This window comes from Pleurodeles waltl, chromosome 12 (genome assembly GCF_031143425.1).
Source record: "Pleurodeles waltl isolate 20211129_DDA chromosome 12, aPleWal1.hap1.20221129, whole genome shotgun sequence".
Lineage (NCBI taxonomy): Eukaryota > Metazoa > Chordata > Amphibia > Caudata > Salamandridae > Pleurodeles > Pleurodeles waltl.
Window position 1 is genome coordinate 683,496,152 of NC_090451.1, and position 21,410 is coordinate 683,517,561.

The 21,410-nt window shown below is 43.2% G+C and overlaps 1 protein-coding gene across 1 annotated transcript in view; it reads left to right on the plus strand.

The window, feature by feature from the left end:
• DNAH2 (dynein axonemal heavy chain 2) overlaps nucleotides 1–21,410 on the plus strand; it is a 1,666,550-nt gene that overhangs the window by 605,868 nt on the left and 1,039,272 nt on the right. Inside the window, exon 25 of the mRNA XM_069218683.1 lies at nucleotides 6,156–6,317. Within this exon, the coding sequence (XP_069074784.1) occupies nucleotides 6,156–6,317 (162 nt within the window). The remainder of the gene's footprint in view (nucleotides 1–6,155; nucleotides 6,318–21,410) is intronic.

The window sequence follows — 21,410 nt, forward strand, 5'->3', positions numbered from 1 at the left end:
CAGCTTGGCTCCTGAGTACCATGAGCTAGAACAGTTAGATCTTCCAAACGATTGCCGGAGTATTCTTGCACAAGCATCAACTCACTCTGCCAACAAAACATACCACCTCAAATGGAAGCATTTCTGTATTTGGTGCGAAAAAATTAACATACATCCTATCATCTCTGTTCCTGAAAAAATATTACAGTAAATGTAAATTTGCTATCCCTGGGTAAATCTGGATTATCTCACTCCACTGTCAAAGTGCATTTGGATACTATTTCCAGATTTAGATGAACTCTAGGATCTCCTTCCTTATGGTTGCACAGATTGATCATTCAATTTCTTAAAGGACTTTTCAGGGCATTTCTGTCAATAAAATCACTGCCACCTGCATGGCAGCTTAACACCATTTTGTCCCAGGTGATGAAACATCCATTTGAACCAATCCACAAAGCTGAGCTAAAATTGCTTACTTGGAAGGTGACTGCAAAGAGAGTAAGTGAAATTCAAGCACTCACTATCAGAAGACCTTTCCTTCAGTTCAGAGACAACATGTTAATCCTCCGGACTAATCCCAAGTTCATTCGAAAGGTTCCCACTGATTTTCATCTTAAAAAGTTGACTATGTTTAAAACTTTTTTCCCTAATCCGCAGTCATCAGCGGAACAAACACTGCATTCTCTTGATGTCAAAACATGTCTGAAAGTTTACTTGCAACACACTAAAGATATCAGCACCTCTGATCAGCACTTTGTAGCCAATGGCAACAACAATAAAGGCGGCATGGTCTCTGAGGTTACCATAGCGAGATGGTTATCATCTACTATTCAGTTTTGCCACTCTAAGGCAGGCAGGCCTTTACAGCAGAAAACCAAAGCACATTTTTAAAAATATATATATTTTATTAGTTTTTCAGATATAAGATACATATTCACTCATTAATAGGTTTAAACTACCCTTTCCCCGCTGCCCTCCCCTCATGTCGCCTCCCAGCAAACAATTATACACTCCTTGTCCTGCATAGTCCATTCTATTAGTAAACCTGAACAGAGTATGGGTTTTGTGCACAGTTATGGATAAAGGTCTTCATCAGCCTCTGTTCCAGCGGCAGAGTGCGATTGATCTGACATTGTGTCACTCGGATTTTTGAGGCAATCAAGTAAGGAGTCCCACTGTCGTGCCATGTCCCTAGGTCTGCAACCCCTCGCCGCCTCCCAGTGTAATTCTCCCCTCTGCTTCCGCCCACTTTATTAATGCGTTTTGCCATCTTTGTAGGTGAGGGCCCATAGGATCCTTCCAGTGTGTCGTAATCTCCCTTTTAGCCAGTATTAATGCTAGGTCTATATATCTGTTAGTTGTTTTTTTGGCGAGTGGACAGGAAAAATCCCCCAGTAATGCTACCAGGGGAGACAGCAAGAGTCTTCCAACCAAAGAACATTCTTCTAGAGCAATTGCCCCAACAATGGCCTTGTTTGCTGGGGTATCAATTGAAAATGTATGCCATTCTGCAACTTGGAAAAGCAAACACACTTTTCTAGCATTATTGTTTAGATGCAGGGCATACTTTTGATGCAGCTGTGGGTCATGCAGTACTTCGGCATTCTTGCCAATAAGGTGAACCAGTTATATATTTATATATATATATATATATATATATATATATATATATATATATATATATATATATATATATATATATATATATATATATACACACACACACACACACACACACGTTTATGTATACTACAGTGTTATACCACAATCGGTTATTATAATCATATCTGCTTTTCTTACGTATTGCATTCTACTGCTGACTATTCTGATTCAAGCATGTGAATCTATGAAAGATACTCCAATACTGGAGAAAGAATTTGTTAATTACCTCTCGTTTACCAGTATTGGTATCTTTCATAGATTCATATGACACCCACCCTCCTCCCCTTAGAGGCTCTCCTTCTCTCCGGTGAGGTATTTCCCACTAGTGCTTAGAAAATCTGAGGGACGATGCCTCTTCTGAGAGTGTTCTAAAGGGTGCTGTCACCAGACTGGTCATTTCTCAACTTTGGTCCTTTTTTGAAAAGGACATAGGCTGTAAGATGAACTCTCCATTCTCTTTGCAGCCTGTTAAACTAATGTACACTGCTTACTATTGTACCATGGGACTCCCACTTTGACCAAGGGAATTATTCAAGCATGTGAATCTATGAACGAGAGTTGCAGGTAAGTAACACATTCTTCTTTGCCACATTTTATTTGGTTTTGAGCTTACATCTGGCTGTTCCTATGACCAATGTCTACTCTTCTGTGAGGTATCTCTTATTAAGGGAGGCAGTACTGATGTACCACCTGGACCAAGAAGATTAGGCAACCATCTACTCACCCCTGTTAGCAGATTTCAGAATGAGTCTTCTGGTCTGAAACTCTGAACTGAAACTGTGCAAGTTTTGGTAAGGTTATCCGGTAGTTTGAGCAATCACTAGTGTATTTTTACTCACCTGTTTGTTCATTTTGGGGTTTCCATGTAGAGCTGCTCTAGCTACCCCTTGCTCTTTTAAGTCCATCATCATTGTTGTAAAGTCTAGATTCTGCAGGTTGCAGGCCCTTGTTTTGCTTTACTTTTGACTGAGCCAAAATATACACACTGAAAGGAGTCGAAAAGATTTTCTGGAATGTACTTCTTAATCTGAAGAAGACATTTATTATAACCTTTTGCAAGGTTTGTGAAGGAAGGCTTGAATAGTAATAGTGTACTTTTAAAATGTGCAGCAATGAAGTAAGACCATGTATGAATCTTCAACAGCAAATATATACATGCAAGGATACAAACACTTATATTGATATATGTATGTATATTCATACACAATGCAAAACAAATAATTAATAAAAATGCATCATCATAAGGCCTGTCAGGTGCTTCATCTTTCTCATGCTAGCAAGACGGTGACCCAGTTCGACTGCGAGAAAGAGATTTCTACCCTCACAGGAAATATATCAGGCATTCAACGTCTAAAATCCTGACTGAGGTCTCTGAATTTGCGACTGCCGATCAGGGTAATCTTTTATATCTTAAAGAACCGGAGAAGAAGCTTTCTGAAAAAACCCTCCCATCAAGAAATATTCAAAAATGCTGGCTACTTTAGGTAAGCCTTGAAAGAAACACGTTGGAAATTGGCCAAAATCCCAAGGCGTCCCTCCCAAAGTCAAACCGTTCCCTGCTGTACCATAAACATCAGTCTAGTACATCTTTATCCTGCTGACTGACTAACTCCTCCATATTATGTACCAGCTCTTCAGTGATAATTTGTCCCAGCTCTTCTGTAAGAAAGAGAACACGCAGAAATAGAAAACACGTTGCATAACATGTTTGTATGGAAAACTTCTCGCACCACTAACGAGGCAGTGAGGCTAAGCTGAATACAAAATGGAGTCTATAACTGGTGACCACTAGTGTGACAGTGGGCAGCTAAGCCAAGTGCAAAGTGGTGCGCCACGAAGTCATTGGTCAATACATAAATATCACTACAGCCCTCCTTCCTCAGGTTAATGGCAGTGGGACAGTAGTCTGTCTAATTTTCATGGCATGATGTCTTTTTACTTCACTACTCACACGCAGTTCTGGCTCCTCCGTACCTATTGCACGATGTATAATTTCCCAAGGTTTCAACATTGTCCTCATTTTGATGAAATACTGAAGATGAACGTTGCATAAAAATGCTAATTGGTTCTTTTCATAATTGTTTGCAAACCCCACCGTGGGATAATTGGTCCAAGGTGTGTTTTCTCCGTGCCACAGAGGCTCTCCTGAGAGAGCTAGAATAAGACCAATGGCTCCATTGCAAAAGGTAATTAGAGGGATTCAGAAACTAGGCCCTATCCAGAATGTCTCAACTTTCAATGTCCTGCTAAGGCATCCCACCTAATAAACCCTCTTGCAGAGTTGGGGCATTCTCATGTAATCCATAGTCAATATTGACAACCCTACCCTGCTAAAGAGTTGGGGTGGTTGTATTTCACAAAATCAAATAAAGCAATATTGGGATACAAAAATATTGTGGCTTGAATGTTGATTAACAAAATATTGTGAAGGTAAGTATATTTACAGTACTTAGCTCCACAGATAAGTCACATAAAATATACAACTCTTCAAAATATGAGGATGTGAAGTTAGGAATAGTGAATGTATGTTTTCCCAAATAAAAACTATTTTGACCATCATATTTGTGTTTCATGGTACATCAAATCCAAAAGTCATATAATCATTGCATCCTCTTCACAATTATTTGCTCTAGCCAAATCCAGTTGCTAAAGTTCTGGAGTTGAGTTTTTGCAATAGTTTGTCTGCTCAGGCACTAACCTTTCTTGTCTCTCAAGAACGACTCTGCCACACTGTTGACTTTAGTCCTGCTCCCTGTTCTGAGTATGGTGACACTGCTTGGTTGCTGCACTACGAGCTCAAGACAGTCTCCTCCTTTAAGAAACATGATGCTCTTACCTCACAACAGGATTTTGGCATTGATTCTAATCTGTACCAGCAATTGGAGTCATCTTTGACAAGGCCTTTTAAATGTATCCCTCCCTCTTGCCCAATCACATCTGGCTCATTGCAGAGACATCTGAGCTCTACAAATCTTATCAGTATTGCTGCTAAGTCCATAAACAAAGGCTTTTCCATGAGACACATGGCAGAGGGTAGGTGTTTGGGAGAAGGAAGCTCATGACAATTTGGTAATCTGTGAGGAAATCTTTTTTATTCCTTGATGAAGGAGACCTGACATATGACGACACAGCAAAATCCAAGTATTAATACCAGATTTATTTTACCTGAGTGAAGATCAAGGTTAAATCTTCCTTTGGTCACAGGCAAACAAGTGGCCCATTTTCCTATGACTTAAGTTGAGAAAGGTGTGATTAATGGTAAAACCGCACATGCCACACAGGCCTCAGCCTCAATAGAAACCAAAAAGTCCCAGTGACTCTCTTGTGATACAGACATTCTCCAACCATGCAAAATTTATTGGATATATGTTATACCATTGGGAGCCAGAGTGCAAACTTGCAGTAGGTTTTTCATCAATTGGTCATTGTGTGCACTCTTCGATTCCTACTTCAAAGGACCACATAATGTTTCGCCTCTAAACAGGTGTTCAGTTTCCAAAACCATCATTCCCACACTAATAATCTCCTACCTCTAGCTGTGCAATATTGCCAGCGGAATGGCTTTGTCCATGCACCATGCTACTGGAGTATCAATGGCTTCAGTTGCTCTACTGCATTATCTGTGCGTATGCCCAAGTGTTTATATCTGTGGAGTGGTAGTGTGAGCTATTCCACCTGCTTTCTACAAACACCGCAGTTTTGATCTCTCATCCCAAACTGAAGAAATAGTTTAGCTTAGACATTTTAAGGAATCTTTTTGCAAGGACATTGGTTTGTCAATGCTGTTTTCATCTCTTCTCTTTTTTATTTCTCTTCTTAGAGGAGAATCTTGTGCTTCATTGGGAATTTAAAAGAGCTAATATGTAGCAATTACAAAATATGTAGAAGTAGCAGAAAGTTATTTATAGTTTAGAACTCTATGTTCAAGCCCACTACTCCCGACTCAATTAACTTAAATCAGAACAGTTATACTGATAGGTGCCTTATAAACGAAGGAATTGATACAAGTCTAAAGCATTGGATAGCCCACTGCATGATTGTGTTCTGTGTGAGAACAAGCTCATGGTAATTGCTACACATTAGTCCTGTTTTAACATCCTTGTGAACTAATACAACCAGAAGTAATACTTGGAGAGAAGCATTCCATTTACCCTCGTCCACAGGGAAACATGTTGGTGCAATATAACGATAGCTGGTGAGGCTCGCTTGATCCCCTATGGGAGAGGTAGCATGTGCTAAGAAGTCTAGGTAGTGATGGGGAGCAGAGATGAAAAAGAGGCATATAAACTGAATTTCCTGTTTGCAGTCTAAATTCCAAGTATTTCAAGGATTTGCTTAGTTGTTAAGGTCAGTGCACATGAACTACCAAACAAACATATTGTGCTGAAATATCCACAAATTGGAGTTACGTTTCATCTGAAGAGGCAGTGAGAACCTAAAGTAGTCCATGAATGCCACGATGGAAAGGAGCTCTCCCACAGTAACATGAATTCTCTCTTAACCCCTCTCTCTAGGACCTGGATGCTATACAACAAGTGTGGGAATCCACAAAAGAATGGGAAACCCACTGGGCTGAATGGAAGGTGGGCCGATTTGAGACACTACAGACAGAAAACATGGAAAATATTGCCTCTGTGTTGTTCAGGAAGCTGCAGAAAATGGGGCGTGAACTGAAGGTATGATCCTCTCTTTATTAACAAAGACAACAGATAACAGGATGTGCTCGTCTGCTAACTAATGTATCTAAACTTTCATTTTACTTTTTTGCCATAGCTGGTTCTTCTGCATAATTGTTTTGTATTTTTGTAAAGCACAATTATAAACTGACAAAGCAATCCGGTCTGGGCTATGATAGGTAAATGTGTTATTTATTTTATTGGTTTTATGTTATTATATATGTGGATGCACAAACAAATATCTTGCATAAAGGCTTGCATATACACTCAGACAATGCATAGAGAGGCACATGTGCAAATACAGATGGATGTTGTAACTGGTGTGACTTAGATCTCACAGTCTAATAACTTAGATAGCCGACTATTTCAAAGACAAGCAAATTGATAAGCAGGGTCTCTGGACTTCTTGAAGGCTCAGTTCTTTCATGGCAAAGCAACAGCCAGGCTCTGCAGCTCTTGCTGGTGTCAACCACTTTGTAGCTGTTGCATACCAGGTCCCAGAAGCTTCATACGTCTTGGCCCCACTCTACAATACTACAAACGCTTGAATGTGTAGTGTGTTGTGTTATATTGTGAGATGTGACACTGCTGTAACGACTGAGAAACAGTGTAAACGTATAGTGATTGAATGCCTTGGCTCCAGTGTTATATGTACAACGTTTTGTACTTTGTCTGCCTTTGTATAGTCCTCTGTTATCATGATACACAGTTATCATGTGTTCTTCTTATCCCATAGCCTCAACCTCATTGTGTTATCACGTGTCATAATAGTTTTCCTTGAACTGTGTGACTTAAGGACAGTTTGTGACAAGTCATACACATACACAGCTTTATTTCGATCAATTGATCATAAAAGCACATAAAACGAACTAGCAAAAATACAAGAATAAATGATCATTTTGATAACATACAGTAACTACAAATTAATGAATTATTTGAAATCATTAAAAACAGTAAAACAATAAAAGCTCAAATTACACATAAAAGCTCTAAGAAGAGATAATAACCTCAAGTTGCTTTTTGGAAGTGGCAACGCATGTGCCATGCTGTTACTAAATACTTACTCACAGGGAGAATTACATCAGCTGAATTATGACTTTCTAACACCCGTAGAGCCAAGGAACAGATCTTAAATCCCATTGCCCTACAAGTGTTGCGAATCCATTTTGATCGCGGGTTCGCATAAGCTGGACAAAAGAACATAAAATGTTCAATAGTTTCGGAGGTACTGCCACAAGCGGGGCATATATCAGGCAGACCAATCGGCCCCCACCTGTGGATCAATGACATCAGGGGCAGGGATCCAAAACGAAACCTTGCATATAGGCTTTTGCCGTGCAATTCCGGTATAATGTCCAAATAGGCTTCAAACTTTGGAGTCCATTTAAGATCAATAAAAAGGTTAGTTAAACGACCATGAGATTTACAGGTTATGTTATTATCCCTGACATAAGACCAGTAAGTTAACTTTAAGACATTTTTGTGCCGTCTCTCTAATTTGCATGGATTTTCCCAATAGTCACCCAAGCCCAGCAAACGGAACCAATGGGACACATGACAAATCCAAGGGACAGTATTGGCATTTTGACATTTTAATAGGTCAAGTAATGAGATCTTATATATATCTAGTTCAGGGGTAGTCCACAACCTGATCCAGTACAGGAGAGGTCTTAGAGTAGCAAAATCTGCTGCTCGACTTAACCCCAGATTCCAAAATATTGGGAGCAGGGGTGTGGAGAGTGGACACGCTATCAAGGCCCTCGCAAAGTTGTTTTCTCCCACTGAGATCTTGTTACAGTTGGAGAAACCCCATACCTCCGTTCCATACAGAGCTGCACCTTGTGCCTTGGCTATATAAATCTTCAATGCTGGAGAAACAGCTTTTGCAAAAGAGCCCTGGTAAAAGCGCAATATGAACGAAGCTCTATGTTGTAACAACCCTGCACTTTTTGTGATCTGCTCTTCCCATGATAGTTTACTAGTTAACCTGACTCCCAAATAATCTATAGAGCTAACTTCCTTCAGGAAAACTCCATCAATGTGGATGGAACATCTTTTACTAGGCCCTTTGGATAACACCATTAGTTTTGTTTTGTCAATGTTAACCTCCAACCCGTGATTGCGACAAAATGAGTAAAATCGATCAACAAGGATTTGTAACCCCATCGGTGTCTTGGAAATGAGGAGCGAATCATCTTCGAAAAGCAGGATAGGAATTTTTTGTGTATTCAAGGAGGGTGCGTCATTCTGGCATATGGACACAGCCTTCACTACTTCGTTAATAAATAAAGTAAATAATAGGGGGGCTAGCACACAACCTTGACGGACTCCCCTTCTAATTGGGATCTGTTCTGTCAATTCGCCTAAGGACAGTTTGTGACAAGTATTTTTACTGTCGTTGAAAAAACTGGAATCAGATATGACTGCAAGCTCACTGAATTGCTGACTTTCAGGGAGTATTTACATCAACAGTCTAGGCTTACTATTGGAGGGTGGTGTGAGGTGGAGGGTCTAGTTCAGTCAGAACATAATATTGATAACAAGTCTGATGTCCCAACATTGATATTATTTTAAAAATAATGTAAAACATTTTATTATTTTGAAAATAACATGCTTAGTGGCTTTAAGAAGTTCTTATGGATTCTAAAATATGTATTTGTAATGTGGAAAATGCGTGTGTAGCTCATCTCTGCTCAGCTAAGTTGCTGGTGGTGTGCACAAGAAAACAGAGAAACAATTCAGATCTTTTTGATTGCGTAGCTGTGTGCAGCATCTGCTCTTGGAACACAGGATTCTTACTCTGTCTATTCTAATCTTCGAGAGTGAAGTTTATCGCCTGTTGGGCAATCAACTTGGTGGAAAGAGATAGGGGACTGTGGTCTTAGCACACAGTTCAGAAGCTGCATTGCTAGGGCCTCTTGTCTCAGGCTAACCTTTGAAAGTGCTGTAAACTGTTATCTGATGCATGTGCTGCAGCACATTGTTTCAGAACACTGCAGATTCTTGCAGCCTCTTAAATGGATCACCAGATCAGTCAGCTGCTCTTGTCAGGTTCACAGCGTGCGATGGGCCACCAAAGGCAAATTGCTGCAACAGGAACACCCACACCTCACTCGTACCTGAGATCTTCGATGGGGCATGAGCTTTACCCAGTGCCTCTCTAAAGTTCTCAGTCCCCAGCTATATTCCTATCGGGAGACTAACAAAACTACTCTTAGAGGGGAAAGGGGTTGGGGATGAAAGAAGAGACTGTCTTGTCCTCTAATCTGTGCTGGTCTATCACTTTGTCTGTTGTTTTTTAGGACTCAGTGGTTACGTTACTCAGGCTATAAAATAAAGCAAAACATGAATACTCTCGCTCACTAAGTCCTACCTTCTCTGTTCCTTTTGACTAGGATTAATCTTTTCTTTACTAAGGTAACTTTGAGTGTGACCTACCCCAGTGTATAGAGGCGTTAGCTTCTCTTCTGTGTTTGCAATGAATGGTAAAAATTGCAATGAAATTTTACTTGTGGAGAATTTTTTGGTATGAGATTATACAACTTTTGTTTTCATATTCTTTTCCTCTTCTTCAGAACACTGGATTTGATTTAAAATGAGTAGTGTAGGAGAAAACTTGTTCTTCACAATTTTCACATAACAAAAAACAAATGTACTTGAAATAACTGCTCTCCCTGCTCTTCACAGTTTTCTCATGACTAAAACGGATGTTCTTGAAAATACTGCTCTTCCTGTTCTTTACAGTTTTCTCATGACTAAAACGAATGTTCTTGAAATAACTCCTCTTCTTTACAGTTTTCTCATGACTAAAACAAATGTTCTAGGAATTACTGCTCTTCACCTTTTGCATATGGCAAAAAACAAGTGTACTTGAAATAACTGTTCTCCAGTATTGGGGTATCTTTCATAGATTCACATGCTTGAATCATTCCCCGTCGTCGAAGTGGGAGTCCCACAGTAATTAGAAAGCAATAAATAGAGACATTTTTTTTTGTTTTTTTTGTGTTTTTTTTCATTGCAGTCAATAGGAAAAAACACATTCAATTTTAGAACTATCAGACTCATTAGAAAAAGCCCAAACTTCAGCCAATCAGGCGAGACCACCCCTTTAGAATCCTCAGCACAGAGGCTCAGTCTCTCAGATTTTCTAACGCACGTTGTGTGTAAGGGAGTCTCCCTGAGCTCTGCTCAGTTTTCTTTCTCTTCAAGAGATATTCTTCAATTTTCACTTTTGTTCTTACTGTAGTATTTTTCCATCATGTCTACAGCAAGAAAAAGTTTGTTTAGACCTTGTGGGACCTGTGGAAAGTTAAGGCTTCACTGTGAGGACCCTCACAAGGAATGCGTATACTGTCTCCATCCAGAGCATAAGGTCAAAGACTGTAAGATCTGCAGGACCTTTCCCAACAAGACTCTGAGAGACAGAGAAGCCAGGCTCTTACTTTGGCTTCAGAAAAGAAAGGCCAGAGAAGCTCTTTCTGAGGAAGAGGACAGCGACACATCAGTGGCCTCAAAGAAGAGGAAGAGGTCTGTGGAGAGCTTCTCCCCCAAGAGCAGTAAGTCAGCCAAGAAGCTGCATGCATTTAAGGACAGGCCGGAGGAACAAGCTTCAACATCCAGAGAAATGGGTGGTACGGTTCGCTCAGAGCCATCTACACCTGCTTCCTCCTCAAAGAAGCTCAAAAGACCTTCGAGTTCCCTGCCACCGTCGACATCCAGGAGATCCACACCGTCGACGACACCGTCGACGAGCGCATTGTCGACGGCAGGCCTTCCTTCATCGACGACAACAGCGACGGCCACGTTTACGGCTCCATCGTCGCCAATGATTGTTACCTCGTCTCCACTGTCATCTACGACTATAACGTCGGTGAGCTTGAAATACGGTCCATCGTCGGCTCACACCTTGAAGATTACAAAGAAACCGTAGACGGGTAAGAAGATGAAATCTCTACCGTCGATGCACTCATCGACAGGTAAATTCAGAGGTTCTTCGACGATCTCACCGACGGAAGCAGCGACGGCGACACACCCGTCGACGGCAACCCCGTCGACGGAAACCTTGTCGACATTGGCACCGTCGACGGCAACTTCGGCGACGCTCACATCACCGATAACTGCTCCACTGACAACGGCTCAGTCGAAGCCTACACCGTCGACGAGAACACCATCGACGAACGCTCCGTCGACGGCTCAATACCCTGATCCGATACCCAAACATTTTGGAGCATCTCCTTACCTGCCTCAGAGAATTCTACCAATAAGGAGCAAGTCTTCTCTCCTACTTCCATCACATACATCACCCAGTAAAGTCACACCAGTACCTCCGCAACATCTCTTTGCGGACGAGGAGGAAGAAGATGATGTATATTCTGATGATGGTTTCTTCCCGGTGGCACGTAGCCCCTCTGAACTACGGATTAAGTGTCAGGAGGAGGATGAAGAAGAAGATGACCAACCTTATTCGGATCAGCAGAGACAGAGTCACCTGCAACCTCAAGAGCAGCAGGAGCAGACAGTTCAGATGCCTGTCTCGTTGATAGCTAACCTACAGCAGATGATGCAGGACTATTATTCTAGATTTCCTCCACCTGGCTCCTCTACCCCGGTGCAACCTCCACATACACCAGTGTCCACCCCTGCTAGACCATCTGAATTTCCTGATCCTACCACAGCTCCTTCATCTGGACAGGATATTGCTCCACCTTCATCTGAGGACGAGCAGGAAGAAGGTGAAATTCAGGACACTGACTCAATCATTCCAGAATGGGATGAATATCAAATTCAAACACCATCTCCTTCTCCTTCTACGCCTCCGCCAGTAGACTCTCCACCGCAGGATATTGGTGGTTTTCATAGTGTGCTGGAAAGAGCTGCAAAAAGATTCCAACTGACAATAACATCAAAGCAGTCAGACTGTTTTCTTTATGACTTCAAAGAGGATACTAGGAAGTCAGTAAGGGCTATACCCATTGTTGACTTCATTTGGGAGGAGGGCCTTAAGGTCATGCAGACTCCATCCTCCATACCTGCAGTCTTACCGAGGCTTGAGAAAAAATATAAAGCACCGGACAATTCTCCAGCATGTCTGGTTAGTCACCCTAAACCAGACTCGGTCATATCGCAGGCTGCTCAGAGAAGGTCCAGAAATCCATCTGCATCTCTGACTGCCCCCCCCAGACAAAGAAGGACGTCGGTTGGATTCGATTGGGAAAAAGTTCTCAACGATGGCGGCCACTACAGTTAGAGCAGCAAATTCCCTAGCAATTCTAGGAAGGTACGACTGCCAGATGTGGTCCGATATGTCGCAGTTTATAGACATGTTACCTGAAGATAGTGGAGCAGAAGCACGCAAGATTCTACAGGAGGATGAAAAGATCTCGGCTGAGATCATAGACTGCACCGTAGACGTCTCGTCTACAAGTTTCCGCCAGTTAGCCGGAGCGGCCGTACTTAGGCGTCAAGGGTGACTGAAAGCTACTTCTTTTAGACCAGAAGTACAATTAAAGATCCTGAACATGCCGTATGATGGCGAGCTCTTGTTTGGCAAGCATGTGGATGATGCGTTGCAATCCATTAAAGCAGACACTGAGACAGCCAGATCTCTGGCAACATTGCAATACAAGAGACAGCCCTTTCGGGGAGCGAGAGGGACCTTTTCTTATAGAGGTGGCGCACATCAGTACCGTCAATACTCCTCTTACCAGGGACACTTTCGTTCCACTTTTGGCCAGCAACAACCACATTCCTTTCGACAACAGTCATCCACGCATTTCAGACAACAAGCGAGAGGAAAGTCGACTTACAAAACCAAAGAGACTGCAAGAAAGCACTGACCTTCATCGGATGCCTGCACCCAGCCCCTTTATCAACACTCTAATAGGGGGCAGAATTTCCAAGTTCCTCCACCAGTGGTCCAAAATTACTTCAGACAAATGGGTACTCGATATTGTCAACCGAGGACATACACTAGAATTCAACCAGCCTCCCCCTCATGTACCACCAAGAGGTCCCCCGCCAGCCCATCTCAACGAACTTCTGGCGCAGATTACTATCTTAAGGAAGAAGGGAGCAATAGAGATCGTACCAAGGAGCCAGAGGGGAACAGGTTTTTACTCCCGCTTCTTCCTTATACGGAAAAAGACAGGAGACTGGAGACCTATTTTAGATCTTCGTTCTCTCAACAAATATCTCAAGAAGCAATCTTATCGCATGATCTCCCTTCAAGACGTCCTGCGCCTACTCAACCAAGGGGACTTTATGACATCCTTAGATCTCCAGGACGCATATTTCCACATCCCCATTCACCCCAGTCATCGGAAATTCTTACGTTTCAGGGTTGCAGGCACTCACTACCAGTTCAGAGTGTTGCCCTTTGGCCTCAGGTCGGCCCCAAGAGTATTCACCAAAGTTTTAGCACCGGTTTCAGCCCACCTCAGGCAACTAGGAATACAGGTGTTCCCGTATTTAGATGACTGGCTAATAAAGGCACGAACAACATCAAAATCTGCCAGGGACACGAAGACAAGTCTATCTCTTTTCGGAACACTAGGCTTGACAGTCAATTACCCCAAGTCTCATCTAGATCCTTCCCAGAACTTCACCTTTCTAGGAGCCGTCTTGGACACAGTCCAAGCAAAAGCCTTTGCTTCACACGGCAGACGAAAGAGACTTTGAGATTTAGCAGCACTTCATAAAAAGAAGGTTCGCTTCTGTTCGGACTTACAAGTCTTTTCTGGGGATGCTTTTGTCTTGCATTCCATTGATAGAAAACTGTTGTCTGCACATGAGAACACTTCAGCAGCAGTTAGACAATCAATGGAAACAAATAGAAGGTTCTTTCGACGATGTAATTCGGATAACCCCATCAGCAAAACAAGCTCTCAAATGGTGGACGGATACGCCCCTCATCTCAGAAGGTCTTTCATTCCTGAAGGACAAGCCAGTGCACATTATAACAACAGATGCATCCTTAGAGGGATGGGGCGCACATTTGCAGGATCTTTCAGTGAGAGGGAAATGGTCCACTCAGGAGTCGACTCTTCACATAAACGTATTGGAGTTAAGGGCAGTTTCCTTGGCACTCAAGTCCTTCCTCACAAACATCAGGGGTTCTTCAGTCTTGATAAGAACAGACAATACCACAGTCATGCATTACCTCAACAAACAGGGGGGCACAAGATCGCAGGCATTATCACTAGAAACGCAGAAGCTGTGGCATTGGGTGATTCAACATCGGATATCCATCAGAGCAGAGCATCTCCCGGGGATCACCAACACCTGGGCAGATGCCTTAAGCAGGACTCGAACCAGCTGCCACGAGTGGGAACTCAATCAGTCAGTTCTCGACCGCCTCTTTCGTCATTGGGGCAAACCCAGTCTGGATCTGTTCGCGACCAGAGACAACAGGAAATGCCAACACTTCGCAGGCTGGCGACCGCAGAAGGGATCAAAAGGGAATGCGTTTTTGATCAGATGGTCAGGGATTTATGCATACGCTTTCCCCCCCGCTTCCACTCATCCCGAGACTTCTGCAGAAAATGAAGAGGGAGCCATGCAGACTTCTATTAATTGCTCCCAAATGGCCACGCCAGTTTTGGTTCACAGAACTTCTATTACTCTCGGAGCAGCATCACATTCGACTGAGAACACTACCGGATTTGTTAACAACGAATCAGGGTCAGGTCCGTCATCCCAACCCGACGTCTCTTCGTTTATCAGCCTGGCTCCTGAATTCTATGAATTCGACGGCCTAGATATTCCTCCAGATTGCAGGGAGGTACTTGCCTGTGCCAGGGCTCAGTCTACAAACAGGACATATAAGCTCAAGTGGAAGAGATTTTGCATATGGTGTTCAACTTCTAACGTTCATCCTCTAAAGTCCTCTCCTGAACAGATTCTGCCATATCTGTTGCATTTAGCTAAATCAGGCCTTTCGCATTCATCTATTAGAGTGCACCTTGCTGCTATATCCCGTTTCCGACGAACATCTCAGTCAACTTCTTTATGGTCATCCAGAATAATAAAACAATTTCTTAAGGGCTTGTTCAGGATGTTTCCGCCGATTCACCGTCCTCCACCTCCGTGGCACTTGAATATTGTACTCTCCCAGTTAATGAAGCATCCGTTTGAACCCATTCATAAGGTAGACCTCAAATTCATTTCTTTTAAAACAGCCCTCCTTCTGGCCTTGACATCAGCGAAGAGGGTTAGCGATATCCAGGCCTTCACAATCTCACCACCTTTCCTCCAATTCAAATCAGAGGTGGTCATTTTGAGAACTAATCCAAAATTTATACCTAAGGTTCCATCGTCTTTTCATCTAAATGAGCCGGTGGTTCTGAGAACATTTTTTCCAAACCCGCAAACTGCAGCGGAGCGCGCATTACATTCTCTGGACATTAAACGATGTTTAAAATTCTATATACAAAGGACTAGCAATTTCCTTAAATCTGAGCAACTGTTTATTAGTTATGGACGGATCAACAAAGGCAAGGCCGTTACTAAGCAGACCATAGCGCGCTGGATCTCTTCTGACATACAGCTATGCCACCAGTTAGCAGGGAAACCGTTATCATCCAGTGTCAGAGCGCACTCCACTAGAGCGGTATCCACTTCGGCAGCTCTATTCGCAGGAGTCCCTCTGAGCCAGATCTGCAGAGCGGCAACGTGCCCACACCTTTACCCAGCACTACTGCCTGGAAGCTACTGACAGAATGGATGCCACGGTAGGACAAGCAGTGTTATGTAATTTATTTGCATAAGGTGAGCCAATAACCTTTTTACCCTCCATCCTCTACGTATTGCCAGACTGATATTTTTCATGTAAATATATCTATGTGTAGATGTATATATTCTTGTATATAATCTTTTAGAAGGTTGATTTGCAGATGTTAATTACCTATATGAGTCCATATAGGATGAATTATGCGCAGGCATGCTTCTGGTGTTTCAGAACGCAACCATCTTTCTTACTGCTGACTACTCTGATTCAAGCATGTGAATCTATGAAAGATACCCCAATACTGGAGAAGAAAATAAGTTACTTACCTGTAGCTGTGGTTCTCCAGTAATGGTATCTTTCATAGATTCACATGCGACCCACCCTCCTCCCCTTAGGGGCTCACCTCTTTTACTTTCCTGTAATCACTAGTGCGGAGAAATCTGAGAGACTGAGCCTCTGTGCTGAGGATTCTAAAGGGGTGGTCTCGCCTGATTGGCTGAAGTTTGGGCTTTTTCTAATGAGGCTGATAGTTCTACAATTGAATGTGTTTTTTCCTATTGACTGCAATGAAAAAAAAAAAAAGAAAAGTCTCTATTTATTGCTTTCTAATTACCGTGGGACTCCCACTTCGACGACGGGGAATGATTCAAGCATGTGAATCTATGAAAGATACCAATCCTGGAGAACCACAGTTACAGGTAAGTAACTTCTTTTCTTCTACCTGCTCTGTAGTGTTTTCTCAGGACTAAACGAATGCTCTAGGAATAACTGCTCATCACTATTTTTAATATGACAGAAAACGATTGTTTTTGAAAATACTGATCTTCCTGCTCTTTACTATTTTCTTCTGACTAAAACAAATGTTCTAGAAAGCAAAGGTTTCTATAGCTTGTAACCGGCACTCTTAATAATTCTTTATCTCTCTCTCTCTCAGAATTCTTGTGTGACTGCAACAATTGACTCAGGAAAACAAATGCAAAACTTCTCCAGAAAGGCTCCTGTCTCTCAAAATCTCCTCCGTGAAGTGTGCTGCTTCAGAGGCTGCACACATACTTCACATTACTCTGCTGACCACAGAGTTCCTCCAGCCGCAACACTAGAGCGGCAACCTTGTCTTTCAGCGGCCGCCATTTTGAGAGCTCTCCACTTCTAGGAAACTCTCCATAACGAAGTCTGCAGGTTTTACGGGTGTCACCAACTTTGAAGAGCACCTAAAACCTGGAGAGGGGGAGCCAGAGAAACCGAGGATTTCCTGACAGCTGGTCAGTGAAGTAACCCTCACTGGCTTGCTGAGTACTTGCTGTTGTAGAGTGGTACCTCCACTCTGGAGGGAGTTCTATGGCAATTTTCGATCCTGTAGGTCCTCTGGGGTTCTTTAGAGTTTTTCCAGTTGTTTTGCAGCTCCTCAGCAGCGATTGTCGAGTCCTGGGTGCAGCAGGCAGGGTTTGGCGCCTTTTCTTTGTTGCAGCTGGTCTACAGTTCTTGTTCCTTGGATCTTCTTGGTGCGGGTCGTCTTTTGTCTTTCAAGTCTGTTGTCCTGGTCTAGGGATGCCCACTAAATACTGTATTTATTGGGCATTTTAGTTGGAACATGGTAGTGACCAACGGACCATCTACCTTATGGTGGCTTCACACAGTAAAGTGACCTCCTCCTGTAGGAAGGGTCACTTCCCTATCTCTGATTGGCTATTTTCCTTCCATCAAGATGGAGGAAAATGAAATGGAGTGCCCACCTCACAGGCAACATCTTTGGGGTGGTGCATGCCAGGTGGGGCCACTCCTCCTACTCTTTCAGTTTCCGGCCATTGCTCCTGCCAAATTTTGGGGTTTGCACAGGGGTTACTATCTGCTGCTAGCAGCAGGCCTGGGGACTGAGTTTCAAAGGCGGTTAGCCCTTTGAAGCCCGCTGCCCAGGGAGTGCACATTCCTGAGCGATATGGTGTTAGGACCTCCACCCAGGAAGGGCATTGTTCTACAAACCAGAGATGGATCTCTCCCCCAAGGTTTGTAGATTGGGTGTCTGTAGGTGGCAGGCTCGACAGGGCCAGTCAACAACCATGGCCGGGTAGTTGGCTTTTGCAGGGACACCTCTAAGGTGACTCCTGAGTACATTTAGGGATAAATCCAATACTGGCACCAGTTTGGATTTATCATTCTGAGGGGTTTGATACCAAGAATCGCAGGGTTCAGAGTGGCCATCATCAAGATGGGGAACTTGTATTGACCAGTGTCCAGCACATGTTTTAAAATAGCTGCTCTGTTTACTCAATATGTCCCAGGTTTGGCAAGGATACAGTGGTACATATTGCTCAGGCAGCTATGCCAGCAAATATAATATGGTGCACCCTGCCTTAGGACTGGAAGGCCTGCCAGAGAGGTGTCTTAGCCAGAGTGTATGCAGTGTATGGGGGACAGGGCACACAGGCACTGTGCCATGTCAAGCTTGTTTTTTTAGGTTTGCACCAGGACCCCCAGCCTGCAGTGGCAGTGCAGAGTGCATAGCCCTAGAGGGTGGCACAATCAGTGCTGCTGCTCTCGGGTGCCTACTCTTAGTACTCCGTGCCCTGAGTACCTAACCACCTTTTACTAGGGACTTATAGTGGTATCTAAAGGTGTATCCAATTTTGCAATGCATCACAACATTTTTAGGGAAATAATTATGGCCCAGGGAACCTGGTTAGCAGCGACCGGGGGCACTACAATTTTTAGACTACATCATACATCAGGCAAAAAGTGGGTGCTGGCCATGTCAAAAAGAGGCCTTTCCTCACAGTGGGGTGCTGAAATCACACATAGGCATGTAAAATGAGCTGAAAAACACTGTAGACGGTGGGTTTCCAGCTCGTTGTCGGAGGCTGTAAGCAGCTGATATCCATAAAAGGTGTGAAAATACTCCAGGTCATCGGCAACAGCCTAGATGACCTTTTGTTATTTTTTTGAGAGGAGGTGGGGGGCTTGATCATCGTGAGCTCCCAAACTCTTGCATTATTACTGTACACCCCCACACCCAGCAAACTTTCTTTAAGCCTAATGTCCATAGAGCCAGATACTATCGTTTGAACAAAATACTTTGACTAGGGGCACTATGGCAGGACTGCTATGTGTGTCAGTAAGAGTGTGGTCTCTGGGGATGTATGACTATGTGTCATATGATTGAGATATGTGTATGGGTAACAGAGAGCCTGTGTAGTATGTATGTGTGGCACAGGACATATCTTTCTCCATATGTGGCACCGTAACACGTATAACACAAACATACAACCTACTTTTTTAAATGGGAGAAATGTAAAGTGCAAAATGTTCATAATGTGAAACACAGCCTTCCCTTAACTTTAAAAGGAAAACTGTGACCCGCTGCTTATTTAAAAATGAACTCCAGGCTGTGAGCCACTCTGAAGGGGTCTGGGATCAACTGGTTAGAAACACCTTCTTTTCACAGGTGTTTAGACTTTTCTTCAAGACGATTGTGAGAAATTGAGTTGTTGGTTGAATATGGGTGTAAACCCTGGTCAAGCAACAACCACAATCGCTTGCACAAGCTTGGCACAAAAAGTAGTTAGGCTTAACTTAGAGGCAATGTGTAAAGTATTTGTGCAACACACAAACAGTAATACAGTGAAAACTCAACACAAGATAAATCCCAAAGCACCTTAGAAAATAGTAACTTGTGATAAATTGTTTGATACCAAAATGGCAAAAATCTAATCAGGGGAACCAGAGTTATGAATTTGTTAAGCTTATAGTAAAAACTAACACCCAAAGGATCAAAGTGGAAAACCCGGACATTTAGTTGCTTGACACTAGGTCAAAGTCGAAAAATATGACTGTTCGCATACAGAAAGAGGATTGGGCCCGAATAGTGCTTACTTAGAAGAAATTTTGAGAAAAGCTGTCTGAGAATGTAAAGTTCAGCCAGGCAAGGCTGCAGGAGGTGTCCGAGGAGGGAGCATCATTATCAGATGGCCTTGGGTCGAAGCCGCAGTGAAGATTTCTACCTTTGGATTTAGTCACCGAAATGAAAGTCGAAAATCTCTAGTGGGACGAGCCACAGGGCTGTAGCCGAAAACAGTTCCACAAGGTTGTATACTTCTTTGGTGAGGATCCCGCTGCAAGGGATTTGTTGCTGTGGAGTAGAACATAGCGGTATAACCCACAAAGTCACTCCGACAAGCACTACACCTCAAGCTGATAGGGAGCAGACTAGTCCCGGTCTCCTCCGGGTTCTCGTTTTTTTATGAGAATTCTCAGGTCTGGATTTGGCCATCTGGACACCTTTAGAACCTCAACCAAATCTCCTGAATTGGTGGAACACTTCTTCTGGCGGGGGTGGGGGGGGGGGGGGGGGGCAAGACTCACTCAGGCTCGGTCCATGTGTGGGTTCTAGATTGTGGGGGCCTTTTATGTCCCTGTTGCTGTGAAGAGGAAGACAGAAAACTAGCCCTTTCAGTCACCTCTGGTAGTCCTGGGTGCAGATGAAGGTGTAGGGATCAACAGTAGGGCTGGCTTCTGAGGGTTTGATGCAGGCTCGAGGCAGCAAAGCAGTCCTTGCAGGTACAGCAGTAGTCTGGCAGGGTGCACAACAGGTCACAGCAGCAGGCAATCCTCAGAGTCCCTCCTCAGGTCCAGGAGAGAACTGAAGAGTGGTTTTGACGTTCTAATTTTTACACCCTGGTGCCCTTCTTTTGCAAGTTGGAAGAAGCTTCTGAAAATGTTTTTTGAAGTGCACGAAATTTCCTGACTCCCCTGCCCTGGCTCCAAGGTGGTTGCAGTGAAAATGCAGGGTCATTAGGCCCTCCGTGTGAAGGGAGAGCATAAACAATTGAGCTTTAAGTGGGGCTGTGCTCAGCTCTGCCCCCTCCCATCCTGCCAGCAGGTGGCCCATTGAGGTACACCCAAACCCTTCTATTATTTGACTATCTGGGAGGAATTCACAAAGTCCAACCTTCTAACTACACAACACCCTGCCCTATGGGCTACCTAAGGCCTAACCTAGGGGTGATTTATATGTAATAAAAGGAGAGTTTAAGACTTGGCGGTGGGTTTTAAATGCCAAGTCAACATGGCAGTTTAAAACTGCATTCAGGCTGGAATGGCGGGCCTGGGACAAATTTTAAGGTGCTACTTAAGTGGGTGGCACAATAAGTACTGCAGGCTGATTGGTAGCGTTTAATATACAGGCATATGTGAAGTGAACTTTAGATACACCCCATTGTAAATTTATTTGAGTTTTTTTTGTCATATCTGTGAATAAACAAATACAAGAATATTATCAGTAATTCATATTTTGGTATTCTTTGAGGGATCAAATCATGTTGCCTTTAATTTAAAATAATTCTGATATCAAGTCCTAGTTGACTCAAGTTCGACAT